Source organism: Pteropus medius, unplaced genomic scaffold, assembly GCF_902729225.1.
Source record: "Pteropus medius unplaced genomic scaffold, Ma_sr-lr_union100, whole genome shotgun sequence".
Lineage (NCBI taxonomy): Eukaryota > Metazoa > Chordata > Mammalia > Chiroptera > Pteropodidae > Pteropus > Pteropus medius.
The window spans coordinates 1,085,791-1,111,944 of record NW_024344434.1 but is presented as its reverse complement, the minus strand read 5'-3'; the positions used below and the strand labels follow the sequence as shown (position 1 = coordinate 1,111,944).

The 26,154-nt window shown below is 44.7% G+C and overlaps 1 protein-coding gene and 1 pseudogene across 1 annotated transcript in view; both read right to left on the bottom strand.

Moving 5' to 3' along the window:
- The window catches only part of SCTR (secretin receptor), a 78,990-nt gene that overhangs the window by 9,412 nt on the left and 43,424 nt on the right, over nucleotides 1-26,154 (bottom strand). Inside the window, exons 3-9 of the mRNA XM_039872676.1 lie at nucleotides 25,944-26,051; nucleotides 20,513-20,625; nucleotides 12,878-12,975; nucleotides 11,837-11,969; nucleotides 9,535-9,688; nucleotides 2,243-2,303; nucleotides 938-1,007 (exon numbers count right to left, since the gene is read on the bottom strand). Of these exons, the coding sequence (XP_039728610.1) occupies nucleotides 938-1,007; nucleotides 2,243-2,303; nucleotides 9,535-9,688; nucleotides 11,837-11,969; nucleotides 12,878-12,975; nucleotides 20,513-20,625; nucleotides 25,944-26,051 (737 nt within the window). The remainder of the gene's footprint in view (nucleotides 1-937; nucleotides 1,008-2,242; nucleotides 2,304-9,534; nucleotides 9,689-11,836; nucleotides 11,970-12,877; nucleotides 12,976-20,512; nucleotides 20,626-25,943; nucleotides 26,052-26,154) is intronic.
- LOC120610397 (uncharacterized) lies at nucleotides 19,179-19,297 on the bottom strand (annotated as a pseudogene).

The following is a 26,154-nucleotide window of genomic DNA, read 5'->3' as shown; positions in this document are numbered from 1 at the left end:
GTGATTTTATTCCCTTTTAAAAAATATATTTTGTATCTTCCAATTTTCTGTTACAAGAATTCTATTTTAAAGGGAAGAAGGAGAAGGACAAGATGGGGTAGGAGTACAAGAGGGAGGGGGAGGGGAGGGGAGGAAAAAGAAGGGGAGGAAGAGGAGAAAGAGGAGGGGAAGGAGATCATGGAATGATCACCTCCTCCCACTGGCCTCAGGGGTTACGCCTTCAGCCAGTGGAAGAGGAAGAGGCTGCTGCTCTATCCTGTACCCTTTCTTCACTCCAGCAAGGCCATGGAAGGTCTGTCAACTGATCCTGTAGCCACGGCATCCCTCCAAGCCCTGTGCATAGCTGAGGAGCTGATTCTATCCATGAGAGAGCCCCACTGTGTCCCTGATGTGTCTTCCTTCCTCTGTCTTCCTTATCCTCATTCATACCCTCAGGTTCAGCAGAAGCACCTGGGAACTTAAAGCTAAAGTGATCAATCAGGCCAAAGACCACAGCCTTACTCATCTTTCCCCAGCCACAACCCACCCCTTCCCTCCATGATCCCAGCTTAATGATTCTTCCCAGTTTAACAAGAGGTTGCCAAAAAATGATCAAGACCCAGTAAGCTGACCAATGAAGGGGGAATTGAGGCCAGCATGGAGCCAGCCAGTTTAGAGCAAGAAGCTCTACTCACTACATTTTAGTGTCTACTCATAGACAAAAGTGAGTTATATAAGCACTTGCCTCCTGCCTGCCCCTCACCCCATTGCCATCCACCTTTCTCTAGGGATGGAGCTTCTAGCTCCTCATGCTGCTGCACGACCTCTGAAAGCTCTGAGGTTTAGCCCTCCTGAACCTAGAGGAAGGGGTGCTAGCCCTATTTCCTCTGTCCCTACAAGCCAGTCACTGTTCCTTCTCTCTCACTGGAGCCCAGTTTAGGGGAGGATGGCCACTTACCAGGATGGAGAGGATCACAGGCCCTCGAATGACCCACCAGACAGATGCATTGGCATTGATGTCCCAGCACCTATGGAGAGACAGCCAGGCATCGTTAGGAGTGGGGAGCTGGATTGACCAGAAAAGACTGATGCCCTGAGGTGCCCTTTGTATGAAAGACATACGCTGGTGGTCCTGAAACTTGTGCCTCTGTGCTCAGCACCATTAGAACGGCCTCCTCCTGGTGCTGCCCGAGAGCACTGCTGGGGCCGAGGGAGTAGCACCCTGTCTCCATGCATGCTCAGTCAGTGTCTGGGGGAGCAGATGTGTGAAATCTAACAGCCAAAAGATCCCAGATCTCAAAGCTAGCAAAATGGCAAACTCGAGTGCCAACAAAGGCCAGGCAGGTGACATCAGTGAGTAATGTGGCTTAGTGACTGACACGACCTCAGGACCCCAGGACATCAGGTGTGGGTGGTATTTGACAAACTGGAGAGCATGTGCTTGGTCTAAGGCAGCCACAGCTCTGCTCTCGTTGATTTTTGCCACAAGAGAAAATGGGAAATGCTAGCAGAACTTTTTATTTTTTTCTAGAGAAGCTGAAAATCCAGATTTTTTAAAGCGAATTTACCAAATTTAAAACATTATTTTGAAACAATTATTTTGGGCCAATTTTGGACTGCAAGACCCTTATAAGCCTCATCTGACCTACTCCACTTCCTGGCCTGGTTGTGTCATTCTGCCAATGAGACCCTGCCTCCTGCTCTGTCATGCTGCCTCACTTCTTCCCTCGTTCCTTTCAAGCTTTCTTTCCATGTGCCTATTCCTAGAAGGTCCCCTGAGCTCACCTCTGCCCCCAGTGTTTCACATCTTCAGAGAACAAGACTAGATCTCTTTATCCCCAGTAGGAGTTGTTGAGAATGCAGCTGCCACTCTCCAGGCCTGACTCTGCAGGACTCTCCAACACCCAGGTATAGGGAAGAGCAGAGGAGGGAGATCCCAGGAGGAAGGAAAAGTTAGTTTGGACTTTAGAGCTTCCTCTCTGAGGAGCACCTGCCCGGAGTTTCATAGCTCCTGTCTGGCACCTGACCTAACCAGAGCTGCCAGGGCAGGCAAAAAGGGAGTGAGGCCTGAGAGGGTGCAAGTGGGGTGTCTATCAGTAAGTTCCCACTCTGGGGGAGCTGGGCACTCAGTAGCCTGGCACCCCAGAGAACTTTCCTCTGGCCCCCAGGCTGAGAAACAGGCCTCTCCTAGACAGCTCCAAAGAAGTGTCTGTCCTGTTTGAAGAACTGGACACTCTTGTTATCTCTCCTTCAAATAGCTTACCCAACATCTTCCATAAAGTGCTTGGTGATAGCCCATGAAACAACAAAAATGGCTGGAGAACCTGAGGATAAAAAATAAAGAGAGGGGCAGAAGAGAGAGGACTCAATTTTCAATACTCATACAAAGAACAAGACAATTGGGTACCCCAGCCCACGCAGGAGCCAGGTGCCATGGAAACTCCTTTGTAAATAAACCCTATGTAAGTGTGTAGCCTTGGACTTCAGGGGTGCAGGGATATCCTGGCAACTGAGGCAGGTTCAGATAGATCCTAAAGGTCACTAGGGTTTGGGGTCTCCTAGGAACCTGGGCCAGACTCTGGAGGACCTCTGCAGAGAAGAGAAGGGATGAAGTGATGATCTAAGACAGTGGCCATGCGCCACATGTAGCTATTGAGTACTTGATATATGGCTGATTCCAATGGAGATGTGCTGAAAATTTAAGATAGATATCAGATTTTGAAGATTTAGTACGAATAAAAGAATGTAAAATATGTTATAAAAATTTTTTTATTAATTACATGTCAAAATGATAATATTTTGGTTATACTGGGTTAAGTAAAATATATTATTGAAATTAAGTTCACCTGTTTCTTTTTACTGTGTTTACTGTATTCACTAGAAAATTAAGTTATATGTGTGGCTCTGATTCTATTTCTAATGGACATGACGGTCTACATGCTGAATGGTAACTATCCTGTACCTGGGCTGTTCAATTTTCAGACCTCTAGCACCCAGGTCTCTACCCTGCTCCAGCCTTCCACACACACTCCACCCCAGGCAGGAGATTAGAGGATACTTCTCTGGAGGAACCAAACAGCCCCAGACAAAGGGCCTACAGATAGTGATGCTGGAGACCTGGCATCACAGTGGCCACTTCCAGCTCAGTCTCCCTTGAGACACATCCCCCACACACAGAGCCTTCAGTCAATTGTGAAGTGACATGCTTAAATATGAACAGTCAAGGCCACTGACATCTGAGGAAAGCTGATTACATAAAAGACAAGGACCAAAACAATCAGAGAAAAGGAACTCAGAGGAAACAGACCATGCAGGCTGCAGGAGGAACTTGAACAAAACAACTCTAAGGGATATCATCAGAAAGGTAGAAGATTACATCTGCAAGACAAACAGGATGCTGAAAACAGGGAGCATTCAGAGTTCAAAGAAAAGGGCTTAGAAATTGAGTGTAGGATAATCAAGATAAAAAAAAAAAAAATTCCATAGATAGTTTGGAAGATACAGACTAGGAATCATCCAGAAAGCAGAACACAAAGAGTGGAGGGGGCTGAAAGAATAAGAAAATTAGAGGTCGAGTCTAATCTACTCTACTATCTGTACTATCTGATTAAAAGTTTCAGAAAAAGGATTAAAAACCAGAGGGGGGAAAAATGATCAAATGGATAATGTAAGAATATTGTCCAAGAAATGAATAATGTGAATTTCCAGATGAAAGGGCCACCAGATACCAGCAAAAAGGATGAAAACAGACTTGCATGGGGGCACATCTCTATGACATTTCAAAACGGAACAGAGAGAAGACCTTGCATCTTATATTTAGAGAGATGAGTAAAAGGGCTCAAGAAACAGAATGATATGGCATGTCCCATACCACCAGATGCCAAAAAAGAAGGCCTTGAAAATTCTGGGGAAAATGATCTTTCAACCTAATTTTCATGTCTAGAAAACTACAAATTAGATGTGAAAGTTGAACAAAGGTATTTTCAGATATGCAGTGAAAAAAATGTACCTTCCATGCTCTCTTTGTTAGATACTGGAGGATGTGCTCCAACACAACTAGAAAGTAAACCGAAAGGAGGGATTCAAGAAATAAAGGAATAGGATTTATGGAGAAAAATGAAGGAAGTTCTCAGCATAAAGGTTAAAGAAGTTGAGCAAGTCTCAACAAACAGCACAAATAGAACAGGAAGACAGAAGGCTCTAGAAAGAACATTGGTAAAGTTGAAAAGAAACAAGAGACCTAAAATGTAGTCACTTTTGCTAAGCCCTACCAAAACTTAATTCCTAACCTGATTGCAATTTCAGCCTCTCCCAGGAGTTGAATTTTAAACCAGTCAGTCTGGAATTCCCTGGTCAGCACCAGTGGGGTAATCTGCTTGATAAGACACCCCCGCCCCCTCCCTCCACTTCCCCTAAGGGAAGGTGACCTTGCCTGAAATAATCCATTATTTTAATTTCTTGCCCACCCTCTTTCTGCCTATAAAACCTTCCATTTTGAATCACTTAATAAAGCCAGTTAGATCTTCAAATTTATTCCACTGAATTTTGTTCCTCAACAGTGAATATATGGTTGAATAGTATGCCCCTGAAATTCACATCCACTCAGAACCTCAGAATGTGACCTTATTTAGAAACAGGGTCTTTGCAGGTATAATTAATTAAAATGAGGTGATTCTTATCAGAATGCCACTCATACTGGGACCCTAATCTAATATGACTGGCATCCTTACATGAAGGCTACAAGAGACACAGAGAGGAGACATAGAGGGAAGAAGGCCACGTAAAGATAGAGGCAGAAACTGGAGTGATGCACAAGCCAAAGAACGCCAAGAATGGCCAAAAATCTCTGGAAGCTAGCAGAGAGACATGGAACAGATTGTCCCTCAGATATCACAGAAGGAGTCTACCCGACAGAAACCTTGGTCTTGAACTTCTGGCCTTCGGAACTGTGAGAGAATACATTTCTGTTGTTTTAAGTCACTAAGTTTGTGGCAATTTGTTACAACAACCCTAGGAAACTAATACAGCAGGGGGAAAAAAAACAAATAGGGATTAATAGATTTTATGTTGTATTTGATGATTTGGAAAATAGCATTGGAGGGTTTCCAGTTCCGTTGGAGAATTTGGGAGAATTAATGACAATATAAAACAATAAGTAAATTTAAAATGACTCCATGAAAAATAAAAAGTTAAATATTAGAAAATCATTGTAAAGCACCTGGCTCAATAATAAACAACATTTACTCAGTGCTAATGATGATTTGGATATGATTTAACCAAAAATCGTGAAAAGCTCTAATGAGAGCATGAAGGTAGTGGATGAAGAATTTTATATCCTTTTTCTCTGTCATCAGGAATCAACAAATGATGCCACAGATGGATGAATCAAGAAATAGTAGAATATTGTTTAGAAACATGAGAGTACATTTTAGGAGGAATAGCTAAAGTTGAAGGGCATTACCTCTGAGGAGCAGAAGTGGGGTCAGGTGACTACTCTTTTATATAATAAGCCTTGTAGTTCTATTAATTCTTTAAACCAAATATTTGCATGACTTTGATAAAAATAATAATTATAAAAATCCCTGCCTCAATATTGGGGGCTCTGGGCAAAGACTACGGATTCTGAAGGCTACCTGGTCATTCAATGTCTTACACTTTTAACAGAGAGTAAGTGGGAAAGTGAAAAACTGATAATGGCCTGAGTCAGGATTCTCGATGTGGTCCCTATAATGTAGGGCAGAGACAAGAAAACTGAAATGTTAAATCAGCTATATTCAGAGACTGCAATATGCTGATCAGCCCTGCAACCAAACCAGGAGGAAACCTGCAGAACAAAGGAAGATTTCTGCTGGGATTGCTAGCAACTCATTTCGCCACATCCTGAAGGAGAAACAAGAAAAACAATCTTTAAGTGGCACTCTACACAAAATAAAATTGTTCATTCCCTAAGGCTAAAACCATAGGGAACCTATGAATCGAAGGCTAGGAACTGCCAGCAGGCCTTTCACACTACATATTCTAACCTTCTCACGCTACATACTCTTATCCTTCCTTACTGTATGTCCATATCAAAGGAAAATGGGCAAACGAAGTCTTTAAACTGTAACTCATAGGAACTAAAGAATGATATATAAACCGAATTCCCCAAATATTCGGGGTCCCTCTCAGTGTCTTTACTCTGTCTCATTGTCCTCTCTCTATTGTTTCTGTTCTTCTGAGTCTCTCTCACTCTACGCTTCTGAGAGGAGACTACACTTTATGGAATGTTACCCCTTCTCTAATAAACGTTTCTTTTAACTCTAACTTTGGTGTGTGTTTGAATGTTTTCTTACACTCCACCAAGAACCTTCTTCTCTCTCAGTTCAGGGCTTGAGTCTCCCCCAACTCAGGGAATTTGCCCTGTTCCGCAACACCTGGACCAGCAGTATTGGGATTACTTGGGGCCTTGTTAGACATGCAGAATCTCAGGTGCCACCCCTGGCCCAGAGACTGGCTCAGAGACTCTGGGGGTGGGCCCAGCCCCTTGGGTTTGACATTGTGAAAGAGGAAGAAATTTTCCTCTATCCTTCTTGGTTCTTTTGGCTAGTCTAATAATCAAATCAGCATGGGAGAGATTAACAAGAGAAAATACCAAATTTAATTACTTACATGAGAAGTTCAGATACAGAAAGGGAGAATGAGGTATATGACATTTTGAGCTCAGGATGAGGTAAGGTGCCTTAAGGCTTCAGAGAGGCTTCTTATCATTTGCAGGGTGCTAAGAGCAGATGTTTAGTAATTAGAAGTTTGCCCTGCCCTATAGATAGGTCATAAAAAGTTATTTCTGATAATAACTTTTATTATGGGCAAGGCCCCAAATTTAAGTTCTTTAAATGAGAAGTAAAAATTTCTTGTGAGCCCACAGGATCTCAACTGCTTTCAGCTCAAAATAATCCACATGCCAAAGTGGCACATCTTGGGGAGATCTGTCCTGAACCCCTTCAACACACCCTCCATGTGATTATGATGCCGGCAGCAGCTGGAGAGCCACCAGTTTAAGTTCATTGGTGAGTGGGAGCTTGGTTCATCCCCATAAAAGCCAGTGGCATCACCCTTTTCTGGGCACAGACTGACACCTCTGCCACCTTGTAAAAGCTTCGGATAATTATGAAAAACCTTAAAAGTGTTCACTCCTTCTAACTCAGTGATCCCTATTCTAGGATTCTGTATTACACATGAAACTAGCTTTTTCCCTAAAAGTATTCATCACTATGTTATTTACAATAGTGAAAAAATTAGAAACAACTTAAGTGTCTAAATAATAGGTATTTGTTTAAATGCAATCACAGAGTAGTTAAAAATGTTTATGGAAGAGTTGAAAGAACACAGCGTGCTTGTGTGTTAATGGAAAGAAGCAAGATCCAAAATTCTAAATATGGAATAGCCACAACTATGTGGGGAAAACTGAGTAGGGAAAAAAAGTCTGCACAGAAACTCCAGAAAATGTTCAATAAGTGGGATTAGGCTAATTTTTTTCTACTTACAAAAAATATATATCTTTTGCCAAGTTTTATAGTGGGCACAATAGTTAAGCAATCTAACTCTGTGGAAACAAGTTGGGTACAAATTGAGGAGGGGCCACTGCTTTTGCAGGAGAATGGCAGCTCACAGGTGGAGTACTTCAGACCTTCCTGAGCCCTTTCGAGGTCTCCTTGGGGCTGTGTGGCAGAGAGGCCCACACAGAGAGGAGCTGCTGCTGTTTTATGCACTGTTCTCTTCCTAAGGCCTGACCTATAGCAGATGCTCAAAAAATATTTGAGAAAGAAAGAAAGGCTCTTGTTATCTCATTTAAACTTTCTAAAAACCTGTGACAGAGGAATCACAATGCAATTTTGTTTCTCCACTAAATGACAAACCCTTTGAGTGATGGAACTAGTTTTGTTTTAGTAAACTCTATAAGCTCCTCTGAGCACAAAGTGCTTGAAGAAAGTTGAATAAATTATGATCCTGATATTATAGATTATAAAACTGTCCATGTTCATACAGCAAAATCCTGGCAGATCTGGGAGTCAAGGTTCAGTGAGTTGGGCTCCACGCTGGGTGCTTTTTTGGCAGAGTCAGCTGCATAAGGCAAGTCCCTTGTCACCTGGCACTCTGGGACTATTGGCCTATGCAGAACTCCAGAGATCTGTAGAGCCCTACAGCTCCTGCTGACCTAGGGTCATGTGCTAATCAGGCTGCCAAGAGTTCAGAAGCAGGAGGGCTTAGTGAGCTCTGCCAGGTCAGGTGACTTCCCTAATGGTCTGATGTGGAGATGGGGCACTTACATGTAGGATTTAGACAATCAGAAAAAGAGTGGAGGGCATTCCTGCAGGGGCACTTCTTAATTAAAAGCACCAAGAAGAAAGCAAATGAAGCTAATGGCTGGTACACATGACCATCCCTCTAAGCCTGTGAGTCACCCCCAGGAATCTGGCTCTTTGTCCAGAATCCAGTGGGTGACTTACATATGTTTATCAAATGAACAACTGATGGATGGATGGACAGACAGACAGATGGATAAATGTATATAGCAAAATAGGAGTTAAGGGGCTTTAGAAAGAGACTTTAGTTTGAATCATGGATCTGTCCTTGTTCACAGTGTGAGTTGAGTTATTATGTCATGTCTCTCAGCCAAGATTTCTCTGAAGGGGTTCTGAAGGTTGTGATGATTAAATAATGCATGTAAAGTGCTGAGCTCAATATCTGGCACATAGTAAGTGCTCAAGAAATGAGAGTTGTTATCATTCTCATTGACCAGGAAGGAAAGGGGAAAGAGATGTAATGTGGCCTGTAGTTGGCTGTTCTACTACCAGTTCCCCTCCTTCCTAGAAACTGAATCCTGATTTCCTTTGGAAAGCCATGTGATTTGAGTGGCTTAAGCCAACTGGTATATTCCATTCCCTCAGACATCTGTGATTGGTGTATGAGACTTAAGCTGGCCTAATCAGAGTGAATGTCCGAATATTTCCTGGGAATGCTGAGACATGGCCTCTTTTTCTCATTAGATGTGACAAGGAAGCCAGTAGTCCAGAAGCTGCTGGCAGTTACATTGGGAGCATCAACAGAAAGCAAAGTAAAAATACAGAAAGAAACATTGAGCTGCTGGATTCAGCCTCGTTTGAAGTTGGTGATCCCTGGACTTTTCAGTTATATGAGCCAATTAATTTCTTTTATGTTTAAAGCCTATCTAAGCCAGATTTTCTGATGCAGAAAAATCAAGAGCACCTTAACTAATATAGAAAGGAAGAAGAAAATGAGGACGTATAAAAAGAATGTCTAAGGAAGATGAGGCAATGAATGTCGGGTGGTATTGAATTGTAAAAGGCTTTGAATACCAGAAATTGGGGCTAAATTTTAGTTATTATTTCCCAGTTGAAAGATAAATAAACTAAGGCAAGATGGTTAAATATCAAGTAACTTATCTAAGATTATACAAGTTAACTAACTTTAAGTGTGAAGCTGGAACTAGAAACTAAATCTTTCCGATACCTTTCCCACATACCACTCAGCTGCTACACCCATGGAGAAACATACCCCATCCGAGGGCAACACATCTCTGAAGGCACTTCCTTTCTGAGAAGAAGGAGATGACAAGGAGTGTGTGAAGGTAGAGGCCTTCCACCAGGAGCCAGGCGTAGTTGGCCATGATGCAGTACTGGAAGAAGACCATGACCAGCTTACAGCCCACCTGGACAAAGAGAGTCAGATGAGCCCCAGGATGGATGACTGTAGGCTTCCCTCTGGTGGCCAGCCCCAAAGGAAATGATAGGATGTGTTAGGGTTCAAGGGCTAGGCCACAGAGTAAGGCTCTGGGACTCATGGCTATCCCTATGGCCTTCCACTCTCAGAAGACTAGGCCCACAGAGTTCTCTAGAGAGTGGAAGTCCACAATCCAGCAGACTCGGTCAAGATGGCTAATGGGGCTTCTAAGACATTGCAGAAACAAGAACTGCATTCAAATTCTGGAACTGGCTGCCAGTTATAAAATTGTGTCAGATACTGCTCAACTCCCAACTCCCTCATTTTTCAGATTAAGAAATTGAGGCCTAGGGAGGAAAAGGAATATCTGAGCAAAGGGTTAAAATCCTTTCCAAGCTCAGTGTCCCTGGAAACAGATTAAGAAGGGACATACCAACTATGTTAGGAGGGAACACTGATTATAATAAAAATGGTCCCTGACTGGTACACTGTATCTGAACTGGAGACCTCTAAATACCCGATGGGGATGTTATAGTGTTGGCCTTGCCTGATGAAGTGACTCTTATAACAGGTATGTCCCTTGTAGGGATCCCTGAAAGCTATGGATGACTGTAGGATTGTGGGGCTTCTATGCCAGCATGGCTCCCATACTTGCACCATGAGGATCTCTTTTCTTCTCGTTGAACTGTCCCTTGGGGAGAGGATAGCTCCTAGGATGGCCTAAGGGCTGCTTCATGGACTGCTATGCAGTCATGTCCACAGAGGAGGAGAACCCACTACTGCTCTGTTGGCCAGCTGTTATTCCGACTCTATGGCCTCCCAGAGACTCTGATTCCACGCATGATCCATGGTTGGCTCATAAGTCTGATGTTAACAGAATCCGAGAAAGTTCCTTGCTGGACACTGCTGGACTTCTCCACTCCTGACTCAGTGATGGGGTGGAGCCTGAATTTCAGTCTCCTGACTATCTCCTGGAGATCTCCCTGAGAATCATAGGCCCTACTTTAGGGACCTCTCAGTTCCAGTCAGAAAACATACACACACACACACACACACTCACACATGTGCACATGCACGCACAAGCAAAAAGCTATAAATAATACAAACTTAATAGATCTATAAGAAATCACAGATTTGAGTGGTAGAAAGTGGCAGGCAGATTGAACCAAACTCAATTTCCAATCCCCTTCTCCTTCACTTGCCTCTGCTTTGGAGACTCTGATAGTAAGAAACTCAATCTCCCAGCTTCCTTTGCAGTTAGGTATGGTCACATGACCCAGTTCTAGCCAGTGAGACGTAGATAGGAGTCTTGGGGGAGGGTGTTCTTTCCCAAATGAAAGACAAAGTCTCCCAAAGAGAGAAAAAGTTAAAGCTTTGACTTTACTTCTTCTTGTTTGGAATGTGGATGTGAGGCCTGGGATTGCAACAGCCATATTGTAAATGTGTGGTTTAAAGCATGGGATCAAAAATGGCAGGGCAGAAAGAGGAAGGACGACTGTGTCCTTCATGACATCGTGGAGCAACTGTGTCACCTCTGGATAGCCCATCTGTGGACTGCTTATGTGGGAAACCAGCCCCATCTGTTTAAGCCACTGATGTACAGTTTTCTGTGGTATGCACCAAAAAGGATTCCCAACGGACACAGAGTGTTATTACAATGAATTAAGATTTGTCTGAGCATTCAGAAGGAGTAAGATGGTTAGATTTAACAAAACATGACTGTTTTACTGAAGAGCTGTGTGTGTAGGTACACAGGTACATGCCCACTCTTTTCCTTCTACAACCTACCCCAACCCTCTCTAGATTTGGCTATCTGTCTATACAGCTGAGACTTGGCAGGAGCAGGGAAAAGAGGAATCTTGCTATGTATCTAAATCCCAGAGTAGCTAATCCACTCTGGAACACTGGGAGTTGAGCAGCAGCCCCCATGGCTTCTCAACAAATTGATCTCATACATGACTCAGACTGTGCATGTGAGCACATGAGACTCTCACTGAACCTTCTGGCCCAGCCCCCGTGCTGGCCCCTTTAACCTAGGTATTACACGCAGCCTCAGCAGGAAAGGATACCCCCTCCAAAGTTAGGCCAAGGAAGACAGAAAGGGCTACCCTCACCCTGGGACACGCAGGCATGTTACCCTGTGAGCACTGCAGTGGATGACATCATCTGAGGAGAAGAGCACAGCATCCTTGATGAAGTTGGATAGGGCGCGCAGGATGAAGGACACAAACAGGTGCATGTGGATGTAGTTTCGGGTGCAGTGCAGCCTCCTGGAGGGAGAGAAAGCAGGGCCAAAGGGGCCTGAGCTGGGAGGGGCTAGGGCTCAGCCAGGCCTGCCCCTCCCCCAAAGTACAGGGGCAACCCAGGCCCTGGTCATCAGCTCTTTCCAGATGACACACCTCTCTATAGCTCTCTGTTAGTAGAATCTAAAGAAGAATCTAGGCCCCTAGAAGCCCAGTCTACAGTGTATGATGTAATTTAAAACAAAGAAAAAGCTGGGGTCATAGGGGCAACATTATATTCTGCCCTGACCTACTACCATCTCCAGCTCCCAGAATTGTTTAGAAGGAGTGTGGCGTGCCGGAGGCAGGCAACCAGAATGAGAGGGGGCAAGCAGCACAGAAAAAACACAGACTAGAGGGAGAAAAGAGAATGTACCCCTGCAGCTGCTGGTGGCTGTCTCTGCCTCCTCTGCAGAAAGCTTACCTGAGGATGAAGCCAATGCATAGTGGAGAAATGGAGGAAGACAGACCTAGTTCTACTGATACCTTTGAGCACCTAGATCCAGCCATGCCTAATGCCAGATGCCCCTGAACTTGTTAATTAGGTGAATTACGTCACCTTTTTTTTTTTCTTAAGCCATTTTAAGGTGGATTTATGTTTCTTACAACCAAGAATCTGGCTAAGACACCTGTAAAATGGAGAAAATTGTACCTATCTCATAGCATTGTGTGAAATTAGAAATAACACATGTAAAGCAACTGGTGCAGTAAGTTCTTAGTAATGCTCATAGGTGTTGAATGAATAAAGGAATGAAGAAACTTTTGCCTCAGGTAAGCTTTAGATCAAGGAATAACAAAGTGGCCCACCCAGACCTTCCTCTTCTGGCCCGAGCAGTTACGTAAAGTCTGTGTACTGGGAAGCCCGAGGAGAAGAAGAGCTGGAAGCGTGTTCTCACCGGAAAGCACAGAGGATGCTGAGGGCAACCAGGAGCATCACCAGGGAGGAGCTATAGCCCACGGTGTACATGACCTTCAGCTTCAGCAGGTACTTGTGCTGCAGAAAGAGGCATGTGTCAGCCCCACCTGCCCACCTGGCTGACTCTGCCCTTTTCTGCCTCAGAGTGTACTTGCTTCAGGCTATTCGAACCCCTTGAACTTGGGCTGCTATGCTGTTCATACCCCAGAGACATCAGTTCATAGACTTGTAACATCTTGGCTTTGGAAAAGATTTCAGGGATTATCTGATGCCAATTCAAACTTCTGTCCTATATATAAGGCCTCTTACATCACCTTGAATTTAAGCTGTTGTTTGAATACCACCAGGGACAAGGTGCTCATTGCTTTTCAAGGAATTCATTCAGTATACAGCAGTGCAAAATATGACAAAATTTTTTCTCATGTGAAGCTAAAATCTATTATCTTTATTTTTTTTTTAATTTTTTTTTATTACCTTTTAATTTACATGTTTGGTGCTTTTTATTTCTGGAACCACTTAAAATAAACTGAATTTGTCTTATATCTAAGGCCTGTCTTTATTTTAAAAATAAACTTTCCATTTTAAAATAGTTTTAGGCTTACAGAAAAGTTATGAAGTTCTTACAGAGGGGCCGGTCATTTTTTAATACAGCTATTCTGCCCATCTGTTGCTCACTTATCTTCTGAGCACTAACCGTTCCCTGTGTCTTTAATCTCTTTCCACAATCCTTCGCCATTTCACTCAATGAATGCACTCCAGTTTGTCAAAGTCCTTAAGTAAGACACTCAGAACTGGATAGCTGAAAGCTCCATGTGTATCCTCTGACTAGGAAGAAGTAGAGAGAGACCATCACCTCTCCTGATCTACACACTGCACTCCTGTCAATGCAGCCAAGCAGGCATTTACTTGTTCAGCAGTCACTTCACATTACTGGCTCATCTTTGATTCAAAAAGATCTCAGTGGAATAGAATAACGTGACATACAGAGACAAATGTAAAGACCTGCATTTAGGTTCAAAAAATAAATTGTAAAACATTCAAAAAGAATCAAGGATATGAAAATTAAAACAATAATGCTGCACCATTTTTTAACAACCAAATTAACAAATATTTGAAACTAATACTATTCTACACAGGTAAAGGTATAGTGTGTGTGAAAATTGGTTCACACTCTCTAGAAAGTAACATATATCAAGAGCCTTTGAAACAGGCGTTCCTTTCAACCTCCCTTCTACCTCTAGGAATTAATTCTAAGAAATAATCGGATATATATAAAAGCATATTTATATATGAAGATGTTTATCACAGAACTATTGTGATGAAAAACACTCAAATGTCCAACAACAGAAGAATCATTAATTCAATTATTTAAAATCCAAATTATTTTAATGTTATGCCACCATTAAATTGCCACTACCAAGAATTTTAAAAGATTTCAGGGCATGTTAAGATGTAATATTAAGTGAAAAGGCAGAATACAAATTTTACATGTACAATGTGATTCCCAATATATGTTAAAAAAAAAAAAGTTAGGTTGAATAAATGAAATCTCCCTTTTTTGTGGATCAAAAATGATTGAATATAGGCCATTTTATGTGGTTCAGTCTCATACATGCATAGAAATAAGATTGTAAAGAGATGTGTTAGATGTTAACACTGGTTAACTTTGGATGATAAGTTTATGGATAGAGTTATTTTCATTTGCATTTTTTTCTACACTTTTAATTTTTCTACAGTGGGTAACTACTACTTTATAACCAGAAGAAAAGGGTAATTAATTTAAAAAGAAAACAGGCACAGGAGTAGTACTGGGGAGACCTGAATGACAGCTGTTCATATGAAAACGACTTGAGGTTAGAATAGCCAAAGCTTTATAGTTTTAAGGAAGTGTACCGCAGAAAAAGAACACAGGCTTCAGAGCCAAAAGATAAGAGTTACAAACCCAGGACTGTTACTCACCAGCTGTGTGACCTTGGGCAAATTACTTAACTTCTCTGAGCCTCAGATTCCTCATCTGCAAAATGGGGATAATATCTACCTTGCAGGCTTGTTGGAAGAACAAATAAGGTATCAGGTAGGGTATCTAGACAAAGCCTGGTACTTAGAAGACACTCATTGTATGTTAATTTTTCCCCCACTTCCACCTTCCACGCCCAACCTCCACCCATCAACATGAGTCAGTGGCATGGAATTGCTGTGTGAGATTATGGTATGAAGTATGAAGTATAGGGTAGCTGCTAGAAAAATTAGGCCTTTTCTCAGTTACATAAATGGAGTGCTGTGGACAGCTGGGCATGTTGAGATGTTTGGAGTATTTTGTCCAGTTCCAGGCATGTTATTTTAAGAGGCACATTTATCCACCAGAGCATTTCTGGAAGAGGGTGATTGTGTCATCTGATGAGTGCATGGGAAACTGGGTACATCACTCCTGGAGGAAAAAAACACACACAAAACACACACACACACACACACACACACACACATGCACAGAGAGAAACAAACGTAGGATGTTTGACATGTAGAAGAAAGAAAGACCTAGTGTGTGATCTCCAGTGGGAAGAAGTTACCGCAAAGGAGATTTGATTCAGACTGACCAAAAATTTTCTGATAGCAAGAGGTGACTTTCGACAGGATGGCTGCTCTGTGATATTGAGCTTCCCCACTAATGTGATTACAATCCCAGAAGCCAGGAGCCACCTTACAGGGACAAGAAGGAGAGCCAAAAGGGCAGTAGGTGGCATTAGATTAATGGTTCCTAGACTTGAGGGCATCAAAAGCAGTGAAATGTCAAAAATTGACAAAAAAAAAAAAAATTGGAGGACAAATATATCGACTTAAAATCTTGCCGTGTTCAGCATAAGCTCCATAGCTGGGGGTGCTGGCCTCACTCCTGGGGGTGCCTGGTTTTGCAGCCGCCGTTTCAAGAGCAGTTTGGGCGAACCTATGGCAGCATGAGGAGGTACAGGTGACAAGTATGGAGTTGTCAGGCTGAATATTCTGTGCTGTCCTATGGCTGGGGTCATTGTCTGCCAGGTGACCCTCATGCAGACCTGGTCCTGCTTTGTGCCTTTAAGGTATGATCCAGAAAGAACTCTGTTCCCAGGAGGCCTGATGCAACCTCAGTGCCCCAGCGTTTGACATCTGCAACTGTGTACCACCCTCCAGAGAACTTGGGGTCCTGAATCCTCACTGCTGTCTGTCCTGAATCAAGTTACCTATCTGCTATGTTACTGACTGGGCCACATTCCTTCTGTAACTTCTAGATCGGGGTCACCAGACTTTTTCCATAAAGAGAGAGATGGTAAATATTTTAGGCTTTGGATGCCATACCATCTCTTTGGTAACTACTTCATTCTGCCCTTGTAGCATGAATGGGCATGGCTGTGTTTAAATAAAACTTTATTTGCAAAAGTAGACAGTGGGCTAGATTTAGCACAAGGAACAACTTTAGCACAAGGACCAACTTCTGCTCTAGGTAAGCAAACCCCATTTTATTTACTTAAGTGGCGTCTTGGCCTAGTCTTTCTGCTAATCTGAGTCTACTATTGGCATTTGTCAATAATAGAGCGGTGTGTGCTAAGTAAGGAAGTTGAAAGAAAACCAACAAATTCACTTGATTAAAAGAAAAAAAATCATTTGCCCAGGAGGACGGATTATTTGATTAAAAGAAAAAAAAAAAGACATTTCGATTATAAGAAATAGAATAATTCAAATCTCAGAATAAAAGACAAAATTTGTGGCTGTTTGTGGACTAGCACTTAGGGATCATTGAGTCATATGGTCTGAAATTCTTCTAATCTTAGGGACTTAATTTTGTTTTTTTAATGTGAGCTGAAGCCAGAATAGGTCTCCTTTCCACTGTTTTTGGACAATTAATTTTCTGAGTTAAGTCCAAATTTTGCATTTATTTTAGTTAAGTTTCAGCTCCGTGTTTCAGGATTTTATAGTTTTGACCCTGCCATGAATATCACAGTAAGGGCCTTGGGCTCATTTTTTTCCCAGCTGATTAGTCTAAGTCAAAAGTTCTCACGTGTGGTTTTGATAGATGTAATTCACCCACACACACAAAACTCTTCGGAGTCCTCAATAATTCTTAAAAGTATAAAAGTGTCCCAAAGCTAAAAAGTTTGAGAACCACTGGCGTAAGCCAATCATGTACCTCAGCCCTCTGCGGAAGATGATCCAATAGTGGGCAGGCTCAAGTCACTTTGGGCCAATGAGATGTTTAGACAGGCTGGCTTGCTGGGTGTTGAGGTAAAGAAGCTTTCTTGCTTTTAGGAAGGAGCTATAAGAAGTCAGGCTGTCCGTCCTCCTGGGCAAGCAGCCATAGGGCAGTCTGTGGCTATAGTCGACAGTGACTGTCATCTTACAACAGAGCCTTGGGAAGAAGCCATCAGGATAGCAGGAAGAGAAACAAAAAGAACCTGGTCCTTGGCAGCCTTGCAGCGTTGCTTCATCAGAGTCCTGACACTGTTTTCTGCACTTCCAGGTCCCTGAGCCATATTTGCTTATTAAGCTACTTGGAAATTTCTTTTTTCTTTTTTTTTTTTTGCAGCCCAAAGCATCCTTTTGAATCTCTATCCTGCCACCCATCATAAGAATGCTCCCCCTTAGATGTAGAATGTAGCATGGGGAAGGTGGTTAATAATGTTGTAATAAATATGTAAGGGGAAAGAGGGGTACTAGATTTAGTGGGGTGATCACTTTGCGAGTTATGTGGTTCTCTGATCACTATACTGTACAGCTGAAACTGGTATATTATTATATGCCAACTATAATTGAAAAAACTCATTGAATTGTACAATGTAAGTACAAGCAACTAATTATTATATTTCAATAAAGATGGGAAAAAAAAGAATGCTCTCTCTTAATTTTATGAATTTTACAAATGTGATATAGGTGAGCCCCCTGTCTTCATGTAAGTCAATGATAGAGATGGTATCCTGCAGAGGTCAGAGCTCACCCACCAGCCCTCCAAGACCATGTGTACCCATTGGTCAATTCTTGTTGAGTCCCGTTATGAAATTATCCCACTCTGGACAGCTCTGAAGACCTCATGTGTTTTCCCCAATTGGATAGCAAGCCCTGGGAAGAAACTCCATCTTCCATATTGATCCTCCAATAAGACTCCTTCATAAAGAACGAGACTGATTGGTATAGAGAGAGGAGTCTTAGAAAAATTCAGAAGTGGGTGTGGTCTGCTTCCTAGCTTCATCTTTTCTCCCTTAATTCTGCTGCTTTCCCCTCCAGGCTTCTCTAACATGACCCCACCCTATCTTCTAAGGGAGAGGCAGCTTGTCCATCATATTCCCACTGGGAATATTCAACTTATGGAACTGCTTTCGAAAAGTGCATCTCCAAGGTGCACCCAACTTCATGGGCAGCAGCAGGAGGTAGAGGGAGAACACTGACTCTTTTTGTAGCTACACTTGGTTTGAATCCTTCCTCTGCTACTTGTTTTTTTTATTTCCCCTTGATTTTTTCCACCCGTTTTATTGAGATATAATTGGCATACATCACTGTGTAAGTTTAAGGTGTATAATATAATCACTTGACTTATATATATTATGAAATGATACCACAGTAAGTTAACACTCATCATCTCATATAGATACCCCAAAACATGTTTTTTTTTCCATTGTGATGAGAATTCTTATGATTTACTGTCTTAGCAACTTTAATACATGTTAAGTATTAGTCATCACATTGTATGTTACATTCCTAGCACTCATATATCTTAAAACTGAAATTTTGTGCCTTTTGACTACCTTCATCCAATTCTGCCTCTGGTAACCATGAATCTGACCTCTTTTACTATGAGTTTGATGGTTTTTTGTTGTTTGTTTTTTAAGATTCCACCTATAAGTGAGTTCATGCAGTATTAGCCTTACTCTTGCCTGACTTACTTCACTGAGCACAATGCCCTTAAGATCCATCCATGTTGTTGCAAACGTCGGGATTTCTTTCTTTTTTGTGGCTAATATTCCATTGTATATATATAACACCATTTCTTTATCCATTCATCTATCAATTGACACCTAGATCGTTGCTGTGTCTTGGCTATTGCTAGTACTACTACAATGATAGCAGAGGTGCAGATACCTCTCTGAAGCCTGCTTCCATTATTTTCTTTCTTTCTTTCTCTTTCTTTCTTTCTTTCTTTCTTTCTTTCTTTCTTTCTTTCTTTCTTTCCCTTCCTCCCTCCTCCCTCCCTCCCTCCCTCCTCCCTCCCTCCCTCCTTCCTTCCTTCCCTTCCTTCCTTCCTTTCTTTCTTTCTTTATTGCCTATAGCACCTGGTCTTCCTAGGTGGTCTCTCATCCAAGTACTAAGCAGGCCTGACCCTGTTTAGCTTCTGAGATCAGACGGAATCAGGCTTGTTCAGGGTAGCATGGCTGTAGACCCACACCTCCATTACTTTCTAAGCATTTTCCTTAACCCCTCTGAGCCTCAGTTTCCGCATCTGCAAAATGGAGAAAATAATGAACTTACAATGAGTATTTTTGAAGATTTATTATAATTGTTCATTAAGCAGCTGGCATGTGGTTCATGTTCAGTACAACAACAAACATTTATTGGGTACCTTATAGGTGCCAGTCATTGTGCTGGGCAGTGAGAGGCCTAGAAATGAAGAGGACTTTCTTCTATCTGCCACTGCTATATCCCCATGCTCAGACCCATGCTTTGCCCATAGTAGATGTTCAATAAATGTATGTTGAATGAATGAATGACTTTGGGAGCTCATATTTTAGTGAGAGAGATGCACATGGCACATGCCGATGATTTAATATAATATGGTAGATAATAACTGGAGGCCAAATCAGTGCATGTATTAACGGAGCCCTTCCTGGACTACAAGAAAGAGCTTTCTGGATTTGATGTGCTGAGTGGAGTTTTGAAGTAGTGTATGAATCAGTCAGGAAAAGCAAGGAGTGAAAGGTTTCTGAATCTATAGGGTTTCTGAATCTGAAGCTTTAGGGAGGACCTCTGGAGGCACCCACAAAAGTGCCTCCCATGGCTCACAGAGTCCTCTCTCAAACTAGGACTGCCCTGTGCTTGGGCTTTCTCCTTCCTATCAGAGCCTGAGACTCCTTTGAGAGCAAGCATTTATTGAGCACTTACTATGGCCAGGCACCCTTGTCAACATTTCCACGGATGAACTCATTGAGTTCTCTTGACAAGCCTGTGAGCAGAACTATCATTAACCCCATGTCCTTGATGAAGAAACTGAGGCTCAGAGAAGCGAAGTCCTCCCCACCCGCTACCAAGATCACAGGTCAGGGTTGACACTCACCAGCCTGGCTTCAAGCACTTAGCTACCACATTGCTTCTCTTTTGGTTTCATGACTAAATCACTCCAGTCTCATGGTGACATATAGCAGTTCTCACTGTGCCATGGTTTTCATGACTATCATCTCTGGACTGATAGATCAGGGCAGTGAAGCAGGCCCACTGAGCCCTGAGCAATGACTACGAGAGGGGTGGGTGCAAAGAACAGTCCCCGAGTCACCCAACCTTGGCCCTAGGCTGGCCCCAGGCTGGCCCCATTCTGTCCTCTCCCAGGGACTTTGCACCCTGCGGGCCCCATCCGAAGAGGAAGGAGAGTTGACAAGCTTACCCGCTTCTCGTTGGTCTCGTTAGACGAGTTGTTCACATTAACCCCACAGGCCACGTCAGGCCTGGGGAAAGTTTCTGACCAGCCGCTCTGTGTGCAGTTTCGAAACATGGAACCTGTGGGGGCCAAGAGTCCTGTGGGTGAGCCGTGGGGACCAGGGAAAGATGGCTGGGTCTCCTGAGTGCCCTTGGCCATGCCTTAGGAGCAGCCTGGAGCTTCCTTCTGTCACTCTGTCCCCTGCTGCCTTTCTCTGAACCACTCATTTAGTTCCCAATTGGCCCAGCTGATCTCTGAAGAATATATGTCAGTCAGTTAGAAAAAGTGATGAGAAAGGTATGTAGGCAAGTGGGCCTAGAAGGGGCAAAGACCTAGGATGGATGTGTGTGTGTGTGTGTGTGTGTGTGTGTGTGTGTGTGTATGAGAGAAAGAGTGAGAGAGAGGGAAGCGCGGGAGTGCAGCTGATCCTTGACACCTCGATCTACAAACCAGACTGGCCCTGAACAAACACCCCATCTCAGCCCCCAATCACTGCTTGTTTTGCTCTCACTGCCTCACCAACACTCTCACATCCCACTGTGACAAGCACCAGGGCTCCATAGACAAGAGAGGCTGGTTGACTCATGTCGCAGTATTCAGTAGTCCCCAAACCCCTTCTCAACCAGACCCCAGGCCCCAAATAGCCAGGCCACTGCAGAACTTCCAATGTCACTGATCCCCACTTCAGCTTGCTGCCCTTAGAGGCCCAGCCCCAATCCAGGGCTTTCTTAGACCCTTGTGCCACTGCAACTTCATCCTGGGCCTGACCACTCCCACCTGGGCCTGACCACTCCCTCCTAAGCTCCAAACTCAGCTCCAAAGTCCCTCAGTGCTCTGAGAGGGACTTCCCCTCCCCAAGCTCCACCTCTACTGGCTGACGTGCCACTTTAGGCACCTCCAGCACAGAACTATCCTGTGCCCTCACGCAGTGCCAATGTCTTTTCTCCCTCCCCCAGCAGATGACGAGTTACTGAGGGATCTCCATGGCCTGCCCAGAGTCCTTGCTCATCAAACATTTTCTGACTGGCTGATTGGCTAGAAAAGCAAAGGAATAGGGATAAAGAGCCCACCCTAAGTTCTTCTGTGGAGAAGAGTGGAGAGCCTGACCACAGGGAGATTTTAGAGCAGGGGAAGTAGAGCCACCAGTCAAGAAGGGAGTCTTGAAAAGCTGCCAAAAGGAGTTTCCCTTCTTGGAATGAGTTGCCTAGTTGCGTCCTCTACTCTGGGCTGCCAAGGAGGGCCGAATTCTGGTGCGGGCGCTGCAAGGGTGAGGGAGCTGATTACAGCCCTGTAATAAGAGCCCTGCCACTGCTTTTGCTCCAATCTGTACCCTGTCCAGGGGCCCCTTCACCTCCCTATCTAGGCTGGCATGCTTATCCTAAAAGGCCCCAGGATCTGGGCCGCTGGCTCAAACAGGTTCCACCGAGCTGGAGAAATATGGCTGGCATTTCTAAAATCAGCCACTATGCTAATGTACAGATTCTGATCTAATCCTCAGAACATCCAAGTGAGGGAGGTGCTGCTGGCCTATTTTACAGACAAGAAAACCAAGGACTCAGAACTGGGCAACAGTGCCAGTGAGTCCATGTCCCATACGGTACCACTCTCCTGCCTGACCATCTCCCTGCAGACCCAGAGGCAGCTTCTAGCAACAGGAGACCATGGTTTTTGGGCTCTGAGCATGCCAGGCCTATGAAGGCTCACGAGGCCTGAAACACAGGCTTAGAAGCAGCCAGATCTGAGTTCGAAACACAGCACTGCCTCTTGGTTGCTGTGTGCCCTTAGGTGTACCACTTTCCTGTACCAAATGGGAATAATTACCCACACTGCAGGACTGAGCAAGAAATGCGATGGCACATGGAAATTGCCCAGGCTGGTGCCACATACAGAACAGACACCCCGGTGTTCCTCCCTGCTGCTTTTGGCCTTTCTGAAATAGAAGTGGTAGGACTCAAAGTCTTGGAATTTAGGGGTGGAAAATTTCTGTAATCAAGCCAAGGGTGGTAGGCTGTCAGATATGAAAGAATGGTGGTCAAATTTACGCCGGTTGTACAGGAAGGTGAGCTAAGAGAATATGAATGCCCTGGATCCCCAAACAGATTGTCAGACAGAGTGTGTCCACAGGCCGAGCTGCCAGTTTGAGGCCCTCTCCTCGTGACCCAGCAGGATTCTCAAGACAGAAGCTGCATATGATCCGGGCCAGGTGCCCAGGGCAGCTAACGAGACAGTATCCTTTGCTGACCAGGCCCTTGGCAGAGCTTCAGAGGAGACATGGTTGGGCTCTCTCTGAAATCCCTTCAACCCCACTCACTTCCCGTGGGTTTAATGCCTAATAGTTAAGGGGTCCTTACCCAGGTTCAGCCAATGCACACCTCAAAGGCCCCTGAAAGAACGGTCAGTATTTCTGTGTACATACACGTGTGCAGTTTGAGGAAGAGCTAGTCCAATGCTTTCATCTGATTCTCAAAAGGCTCCAAGACCTTAATCAGGTTAGGGACCTCTACTACTTTAAGGTTCCAATCCTTACTAAAAGAGAAAGGAAAGGGGGGCAACGCCTGACCCTGTCTGGGAAATGTGTTTTTAAATAAGGAATTCTGGAAGACCAGTGCCCTTCTAAGATTCAAAGGAATGCATGCTAGAGGGAATATTCTAGCCCCTGGCACACACAAACGGAGAAATATCTGGTGCCGAATCAAGCCTATAGTTTCTCCAGTCACCCAGACTGGGCCCATGTAGTATGCACCCTGAGATAGAATTAATTTATTATTTTCTACTTTCTAAAGGAAGGCTCCAGGACACCAGCTTGTCCTCACTGGGCACTCCTTCCCGGGTTGGGGTGGAAAGCCCTAGAATCCTGTGGGACACCACTGAGGGAAGTCTTATCTCTTGAGAGGAGACAAAGGAGCTGGGATTTAACTAGAAGCCAGGTGGATCTACGGGGAGGGAAGACAGTAATGGGAAGATGGCTCTAGATCAGAGGCTGGCTTGGACTCGTCCTGACCTATGCTCCTGGGCTCGCCTGGCCCTGGACCTGGGGCTGGGAAAGAGCAGAGTGCACTCCTCGTCCCCCTCCCCCCGCCCCCCGGGTAAAATGATCCCCATCCCCACCTCCTAGGGGCCGTGCCTAGCACTGAGCTGGCAGAGCCTCAGTGTGGACACGCAGGCAGGTCCTGCGGCTCCACAGCGACACCATGTGGCACCAAAAGAAACTGCAGCAGAGGTAGGTGTAGGATCCAAGCTTCTTTCCTCATGGCACGCAGGCAGAGTGGGTCTTGAGCAATTAAAGGGTTGGGGAGCCTCAAGAAGGAAACTCTAGTTAATGAGGCAGGCAGAGGTTCAAGCAATTGATTGGGGCGGGATGTGGCTATCAGCACAGCTCTGCCCCTCTGTGGGGGGAGGTGGAGGCACTGTGGCTCTGGGAAGGCTGTGAGGGGAGGGGTGGGAAAGGAGGAGGGCTACTAGTCCCTTCAACAGGAGAACTGGGCTAGTCAGGGAGGAACACTGGACGGGGAGTCAGAGACCAGGGTCTCATCCTGGCCTTGCACCTGACCAGCAAGTTACTCAAGGTCAACCATATCTGGATTAATTTCCTGTGTTCCGGGCTCCACAGACCTCAGAGACAGACATGGAGGGATCATGCCCGGAGATAAAGACTGTTGGTAAGTTTGCTGGTGTGTGTGAGCATGTGGGGGGATTATTGGGGGGAGAAAAGGAAGGACAAGAAGGGAGATGAGGGGGAGAGAAGAGACAAAGAAAGATATTTAAAATTTATTTCCAAGCACAGCCTTACAAGACTGGTGTCACTTATTCTACTCATTTTATAGGTGAGAAAATTGAAACTCAGAGACAATTTGAGTAACTTGGGCCCAGAGGCAGAGACTAGCACCTGCCTGGACCCCATATTCTCTTGTCCCTTGCAGTTAGATGTCGCCATATGACTGAGTTCTGGCAGAGGCAATGCGGGTAGAAGTGGTATCACCTTCAGGCTTGGTCCTTCAAAATCTCCCTTGGCTGATCCTTTAAGTCACTTCCCTTTGCCAGTCAGCCTGAAAGCTGTGTGCTGACACCACAAGCAAGAAGGTGCTAGGATGTCAGAATCGCCATGGAGAGAAGATCTTCCTGCTCATCAGGAACACCTATTTTGGACTCTCAGCATGCAGACACTGGTGAAGGCTTTGAGACTTGAGGATTTGTCTGTTTCGGCAGGTGACATTACCCAAACAGTAAACAGAGTGGTGGGATTCAAAATGGACTCCCTGGCCCCTTCCAATTCCTGTATCATCAGGTGCCAAGTGAAGCTGAGAGAGACAGTGAGCTATAGCAGCATGTTTCACAAATCTGTGTGTGTGTGTATGTGTGTGTGTATGCACTTGCATGCGCACATACGTGTGCCCATGTGTACTAGAGAATCATGGTGTGAAGAATTTACACTCCTCTCCCACACTGGTCTCATCTTTTTTGGTTCATTCTTGTTAAAAGCCTCATTGGGCAGCTTTTCCTGCCCAGCATGGATGAAGGAAAAGGGGCAGGGCCAGGCCAGACTTTAGACTTCAAATGACCCCACTAAGGGCAGGGGCTTCAAAGGCCATGAAATCACCTTGCCTTCATCCAGGGCCACCCCTACTGTAGGGCTGTAGGTCCACTTTGACCATGGCCTATAGAACAGGGCACAAGTTTTGAAGTCAGAGAAATCTGGGTTTGAGTCTTTTTTTCTCCATCTCCTAGCTGTGAACCTTAGGTGAACTGCTGAACCTCTCTTAGTCCCCATTATCATTACTCTTTACTGGGTCAAGTGTAGAGAGAAAAGGTCTGTGATTTCCAGGGGGTTTGTGATGACTAAATGCCTGGCACATAATGGAGCTTTAGCCAATGTTAGTCCCTGAGCACCCCCTGTCTGAGATGGCCTCCTCACTTCTCTGCCTGAAATTTAAAAAGTCCTTGTATACTGTAGCCTTCCTCAGGCATGAGATCCCCCGAGAAGCCAGGGGGTTCCTGGGAGGGCATAATTTATCAGTAGAGCCTGGCAGAACATGCACAGAGGAAGTAAGTGTTCTAAGGCCAGGCTGTGCCATGGTGGGACCCAGACACAGGGGCTTGGAGCAACCGCTTTGGTTGCTTAGGGGGCAGAAACATGGAAAGAAGGAGGGGAGGCCCTGAGTAGGAGCATGGGGAAGAGAAGCAAGCCGGACCTCCCAGTACATTGCCTCCTGCCCCCTTGCGTGGGACACTAAGGACTGCGCCCACCCCACACCCCTTAAGCAAGGTTTCCAATCCCTAAGCAGGACCCCGCCTCCATCATCCCCTAGAGAAGTCTGCTTGGACTAATGGCTCCAGGCCGAGGCCCCACCCAGAGGCCACCCACAGCCTCTCAGCCAGGACCCCTGGTCTGGACAGTTACCGTTTCTGCCTGTGAGGATCTGGAAGAATCGTGGGCACTCCACTTCCACAGTCTGTCCCAGAGCAGAAGAGGGCCAGCAGCTCATGTTGTCCCAGAGCCCCTCGCAGCCTACCAAGAAGAGCACAAGCATCAGACAAGGATAGAGCATGGACCAAGGGCCATCCCCACCACCCTGTCACTATCCCCATCACCCCTGCCTGCCAGGAGTTCC